The sequence below is a fragment of the Geospiza fortis genome, unplaced genomic scaffold (genome assembly GCF_000277835.1).
Source record: "Geospiza fortis unplaced genomic scaffold, GeoFor_1.0 scaffold283, whole genome shotgun sequence".
Taxonomy (NCBI): Eukaryota; Metazoa; Chordata; class Aves; order Passeriformes; family Thraupidae; genus Geospiza; species Geospiza fortis.
In genome coordinates, this window is record NW_005054571.1 from 169009 (window position 1) to 176029 (window position 7021).

Below are 7021 nucleotides of genomic sequence, written 5' to 3' on the forward strand. Positions count from 1 at the left end.
GTCATGGAATCATTTTATTAATATAAATCTACCTCTTTCTGCAGATTTGTAGGAACAGGATGTATATCAGGGATGTATACAGGATCTATATCATGTATATCTGCTCTTATGAACAACTGTAGTGAGAAAAAAGCTCGATGGCAAAGGGCTAAGTCAAAAACACCTAAGTATCCTTTGACTAGCAGAGTGAACAAAGTGTAAATTTGTCCCTCAAAAGGAGTCTCAGAAGTCAAGCACCATTCCTGGGTCAGCAGTACAGGGATTGTCTTGGTTTTCACCCATGACTGTCCTCACAGATCCTGCTCTGGCTACCCTCAGCTCTTCACAGCAGCGTTTGTTGCTTACTTGTACCATTTTTCTTCCTTGTTCTCTCAAATACTGTGAAAACCAACTTCCACAACACAACACTTCATCCTTCCTTGCATCCATCATTGCTACTGAATTTAAATTAGGTGGAGTCAGAGAGATCTTATTAAAAAGGCATGCTCAGGTCTGTCACTCTGTTTTCATTACAAATGCGATGGAAATGGCACATTTTGTACAACACAGGCTGCACTTAGTCTTATATAAACCCTACTTTTCAGACATTAACATTGGCAAAACTTTTTCACAGGTGGATCTTTTTTTCTGACATCACTTCCAAGATACCTGCCACCTCCCAGAAAAGTGTTATTGTAGATGACCAGATCTGTGTGGGTGTTAGTGTGAACGCTACAGCAGAATAGTGGGAAGACTGGCAACCATCTGTCCTTTATTATTGCTGAGGGCCAGTAAGAAAAGTTACTAGTAGTCTGTCGAGCTGTAATTGAAAGGATCTGAGGTCTGCTTTCCTTCTGCTTGGTCAACAAAAGTTATGTTCTTGGCATCAGTCTTCTCAAAGAATTGGAGCAATGCTGGCTTTTTGCTCTCTCCTGGAGAGAAGAGTTCTAACCCCAAACTAGGATGCAACAAGAGACAGGCTCACTTCTGCAGCACCTCAAGGCACGCCAGAGGCACAGGCTGAGTGCACACCCACAAAGCAGCACGACCCAAAATCAGGGTAGCTCTCCTGGGGGAAGTCTTCCCACTGCTCTGGGGATATTGAGGCTCTTTGACAACTCCTCTGTATTGGGTTTGTGTGGCCAGGTTTTGATAGGAGAGAGGCTACAGGGGTGGCTTCTATGCAAAAGTGCCAGAAACTTCCTCTATGTCTGGCAGAGCCAATGACAGGCAGCTCCAAGGAAGATCCATCGCTGGCCAAGGCGGGGCCCATCAGCCACACTGGGAGCACCTCTCAGACAAAGCATTCAGGAAAGTAAAGAATACTGGGCAACTTCAGCTGGACAGAGTGAGAATATGTGAATGCAACAGCCCTGCAGTGTCCAAGATCAGTGCAGAAGGAGGGGCAGAAGATGCTGAAGGTGCCAGAGCTGAGATTCCCTGGCAGCTGATAGTTCAGCCCATGGGGAGGCAGCTGTGCCCTGCAGCTCATGGAGGGCAGGGGGGAGCAGAGATCCACCTGCAGCAGCTGCAGGACTCCATGCCAGCCAAACTGAGCCTTGTCTGAACTCAGGAAGAGTGGAAGACAGGAATACAGGGAAAATGTTTTAAGATTTGGGGTTTTTTCCTCATTATCCTAGTCTGATTTGAATGATAATAAATTAAACCAATTTCCCCAAATCAAGTCTGTTTTGCCTGAGACGGTAATGACTGAGTGATCTCTCTCTGCTCTTATCTTGATCCATCAGACTTCTAGTAGATTTTCTCAGCCCTGCCCTGCTGGGGAGGGGAGTGACAGAGTGGTTTTATGGGCCACACCCTCACTGCACCTCATGAGACGTTTTTAGCTGTTACAGACCATGAATGAGAAACAAAGAACGCAGGAGCTGAGTAGTCCAGCCTGGACAGGGAAAGTAAATGTGCAGCTGAGGGAGTCATGGACCCATCTTGCAGGAAAACCTGTAATTTTAAAACTGAAGGTGAAATTTTCATTTTGAACATATTTGTGAATGTTGTCATGGCAGAAACAGAATTTACATGAGCACAGTTGCTCTGCAATTAATAAAGAGTACAAAAGTGTTTTTCAGCTTTGGTGCAAATGGCTTGAGAAATGCAAAAAGCACTCCTTTTAAGCTGCAAAAAGACAACTAGAACCATATTTCACCTTCTATATGCTGTCCTCTTTCCTTGCTGCATTTTTAGCACTTTCTAACATGACCATGACCTCAGTGATGGACTGGGAATTCCCACTATGCCAACATAGCAAACACCAACAGATCAGTACAAGCCACACAGCCCACAGCAGCCCATGACCAGGGACATCAGTGTGTCACCTTTGCACCCAACAGGTTGAACATTACTAGAGTGGCAGCTAAAGCAGAGTAACAAATTTATCTTGGGAGATGGATTTCACCCAGCCTCTCTCTGCTGTGCTATTCCCCAGACGAACACAGGCCCACCTCAGGATTTATTTTTCACCCTGTAAAGTACATGTTTTCTTTTAGGTGTGTGACCAAAAGGATTGTCACTGTGATTTTGGATGGGCCCCTCTGGACCGCAGGCTGGAAGAGTTTGAAGGCAGTGCTGACAGTGGAGCATCTCCTCCTTTGCAGAGTCAGCACAATTTGGTGGCACATCATGCTGCCTGCCTCAGCTTCATTTTACTCCATTTATACTTTTGGACCACTTTAGGCTTTATTCAGGTATCTCTTTGTCCCTTGCTTTTGGCCATGTCAGGTTTGATAGCGGGAAAGCTTCTGTGAGACCTGTATTTCCTCTTCTCTTCCCTTTTATATCATTCCAGTTGTGCCTTTCTTGCCTATCAGACTACTCTCCCAGCTGCAGATCAATTCAATTAAGTACAGAGGCCAAGCAGCCAGCAAAATAGTTCATTAAGAAGGTTTATGAGACATTGTTCTGAATTCATGAAAACCGTCTTGGGAAAATCCTGCTCTTCTCTGAACATGGATATACTCCTCCAATCCAATGTCCTGAGAGGACAGGACATACAGAGATATTCTGCTGCCTTCCTATACAATTAGGTGTTTTAAGTCACTCAGCAGTGCTCCACCCATTGCACACAACACCTGACATCCTTCCACCTCTTCCTCAACCCTCTGCTCATTCATTTGTCTACTGACAAAGAGCTTTTAGATCTTTCTGCTGTTTACTTGCTCAGGCAGGAAGAGGCCCCATGGCACTGCAGAATGACAACTGTTTTGGGCAGGCAACAGTTTGTAGATCAAATCAATCATTCTTCAATTATCAACCCATGGTGACATTTCACCTCTGTTCCCTTGGGAGGGAACCCAACTGGCTTTCCTTTGATTTCCTCTCTATCACTCACTGAAAAATGTAAACAAATGTTGAAAAAAAAATACTTTAAAGAGTATGTGAAGGATAAATTCTCTCTTATCCTCTTACCGGTTTGTGCATTTTTTGCAGGTCAAATGGGTTTATAAGCTTAACTGAAAGGATATGGAAATGTGGCTGTAGACCAGGAGAATGTTCAAAATCCCAGACTAGGAAATGAACTACTCAGGAATACATTTAGAACAGGTAGCTCAGTGTGCAAGCTGCAGATGGAGTTCTGCATGGTGGGAAATGGCAGGAAATGGCCTCAGATATGAGGCCAGAGGCAGGTGAGCAGCCACTCAGAGATGTGCCAGGATCCAATGACTCCAAAGACCTCAGACTATTACACACAGGGTGGAAAAAACTTTTGCTATTTAAGAAAAAAAAAGTAAATGAGAAAATGTTTTAAAGTTCTGTTGTGGTCTTCAGGAAGTAGAATCACAGAATCACAAGATGGTTTAGCTTGGAACAGACCTCAAAAATCATCTCATTCCAAACTCCCTGGCATGGGCAGGGACACCTTCCACTGGACCAGGTTTCTCCAAACCCATCCAACCTGGTCTTGAACACTTCTAGGGATAGGGCAGCCACAGCTTCTCCAGGCAACCTGTGCCAGGGCCTTCCCAACCTCACAGCCAAGAATTTCTCCACAATATCCCATCTAACCCTGCTCCCTGGTAATGTGAAGCTGTTACCTCTTATCCTGTCACTACGTGACCTTGTAAATAGCCTCTCTCCATCTTTGCTGTAGGCTCCCTCTAGGTACTGAAAGGGGCTCTAAGGTTTCCCTGGAGCCTTCTCATCTCCAGGCTGAACACTACAAATTCCCTCAGCCTTTACTCACAGCAGAGGTGCTCCACCCCTCTAACCATCTCCATAACCCCCTCTAGACTTGCTCTATCAGGTCCATGTCCTTCCTGTGCTGGGACCCCAGAGCTGGATGAAGCTCTGCAGGTGAGTCTCACCTCAGTGGTGTAGAGGGGCAGAATTCCCCCTGTCCTTACTGCCCACAGGGCTTTGGATGCAGCCCAGCACACAGAATTTTCTGGGCTCCCAGTGCACACAGCCAGGGCATGTTCAGCCTCTCACCTACCAGCACCCCCAAGTCCTTCTCAGCAGGGCTGCTCTCAAAACCATTCCCCACCCAATCTGGAGTTGTGCTTGGACTTGACTCAGATGCAGCACCTTGCACTTGGTCTTGTGAAATCTCATGAGATTCCCATGAGCCAGTTCTCGAGATGTCCAGGTCCCTCTGACTGACATCCCCTCCTTCACATGGGTCACCTGCCCCACTCAGCTTGGCGTCATCAGCAAACTGGCCAAGGGTGCACTCGATCCCTTTGTCTGTGTCATTAATAAAGATATTTAATAACTCTGGTCCTAATAAGGCCCCTGAGGGACACCACTGGTCACTGATCACCACCCTCTGGATGTGACCATGCAGCCAATTCCTTATCCATCTCACAGCCCTGCTGTATCTGCAGAGAATTCTGGTACTTAATGCACTGCAATTAAGGGATAAAATTACTCTAATTGTGTAGCAGACACTGTACATTACACATTGTCCTAGCAAAAGGGCAACACTTTGTCCATCCAAACCTCGGCTGTGCCAAAGCAAGGTGAAATATTTCGGCTTTATTTTGGAGAAGGGGCAATAAATGATAAATCCAGAGAGAACAGAGGCATTAATTGAGCTCCCATGTCAGGTCACAAAAAGCAGGCAGGAGGTTTTCTCAGAGGTGTGGTGTTTTGTTGATTATGGATTCCAAGGTTGGGGGAATTGCCTAAGTTTCTTACTAAAGCAACCAAGAATGGAGAGACAGAGAAGAGCTGGCCACACCTGGACCCAGGTGCAGCAGGAGTACCAGACTGCATTAAGTTGGTGTCAGCAGCAGCAACTCTAACACCAGAACAAGCATAGGATGATTTAAGAAGATGCATGACCCTAAATCCAGCGAGCCCATTACCTCTACCTGGTGATGGAGAACATTCCAGCGTGAGCAAGGGACAGACATTTCAAACAACCCAGAGACTGATTTAACTGATGTTCCTTCACATTGCCCAGACATAGTTCTATTTGTAGATGGCTCATCCTCTTCCCTGCAAGGACATCTCATTCCAACCCCCCTGCCCCTAGACCAGGCTGCTCCAAGCTGCTTTCAGGGATGGGGCAGCCACAGCTTCTCTGGGCAATCTGTGCCTTTTTTCCTGCTCTTTCTGAATATTTCTCTCTCCAATTTAGATCTCTTTATCCTATGTGATAGTCTTCAGAACAGATATAATCGTGCTTTCCCCTTAACACAGTGATCCATGGCATCTCAACAAAGAGACAGGATTTAACTCACTTCATATTTCTATTTTCTTGTAATTTTATGTATTTATGTCAGAGAACACGTGACTCATCTGCATTCAGTTGAAGGTACCTAATGCTTGTTTTTTGAAAGATGCCATTGACACACAAAACTATCAAATGGTTTGGGTTGAAAGGGACCTTAAAGTTTATCTCATCCTAAACCCCTGCTATGGAAGGGGCAAGGAATTTCAAACATGAAGCATTGAAGATTCTACTGGATGGAAAGCTGGATATGATCTGACAAATCAGAGATGTGACTGTACCTGTGTTTCTGGCTTTGGCTGCTGACAGAGAACATCCTGCAGCTGTTTGATTATAGGCCTGTGTCACGTCTGCAAAAGAAAACAGACCAAAAGGGAGAGGAACAAAAAGGAGAGAGCCTGGAGCAATAGGACAAGGGGGAAAGCAGGTTTTATGTTTAGGAGTAACTCATCCAGCTCTGGGACCCCAAACATGAGGACATGCAGCCAGTGAGGCAAGTCCAGGAAAGCCATGGAGATGCTTCAAGGTGTGAAAAACACCAGTCACTTGTTTATTAAATTTTAAAAGTTTAATAGTAATAAAATTGTTATAAAAATAGCAATATAATTAGAGTAATAAAAATTTTGGACAATTTGGATTAGGATAATAAAGAGTTACAGATGTCTGGGGACCTTTTTCTGGGCAGCATAAGCCCGAAAAAGGACACACCTTAACAGAGGATTAACCCTTAAAAACAATAGCCTGTTGCATATTCATACACCTCATACATGATGCATAAATTCCATTCAAACACAGGATTCTGTCTGGTCAGTGTCAGCTTCTTCTTCTGAATCCTGACGGCGTCTTCGGGGCTGAGCGAGGTGGGAAGAAGTTCGTTTCTCCTGATAATGGCGCAATAAATTCTTTTTCTCTGAAAGATTTAGGTGTCCTGTGGCTGCTATCTCAGTGCGAGTCCTTTCCTTAGAAAAAAAGTATCCTACATAGAATAGTTTTTATTTTAACATTTTTTATAACCTAAAACTATATTTAACACACTACTTAAGAAAATGAATACAGTGTAACTTTTTAACATAATACATATAATATTCATTTTAATATTTGCGAAAAGCCAATCGTAAAATACGCATTTTTCACACTTCCCACTGTCAGAGGGCAGGGTTAGATGGGATATTGGGAAGAAATTCTTCCCTGTGAGGGTGGCGAGGCCCTGGCACAGGTTGCCCAGAGAAGGTGCGGCTGCCCCGTCCCTGGAAGTGTTCAAGGCCAGGCAGGACAGGGCTTGGAGCAACTCGGTCCTGTGGAAGATGTCCGTTCCCATGCCAGGGGAATGGAGCCGGGTCAGCTTTCACATCT

General features: G+C 44.9%; 1 protein-coding gene across 1 annotated transcript in view; it reads left to right on the forward strand.

Moving 5' to 3' along the window:
• Positions 1–6147: 6147 nt before the first annotated feature.
• Positions 6148–7021, forward strand: part of WDR73 (WD repeat domain 73) — a 6687-nt gene continuing 5813 nt past the window's right edge. The window contains exon 1 of the mRNA XM_031064209.1: positions 6148–6156. Coding sequence (XP_030920069.1) covers positions 6148–6156 — 9 coding nt within the window. The remainder of the gene's footprint in view (positions 6157–7021) is intronic.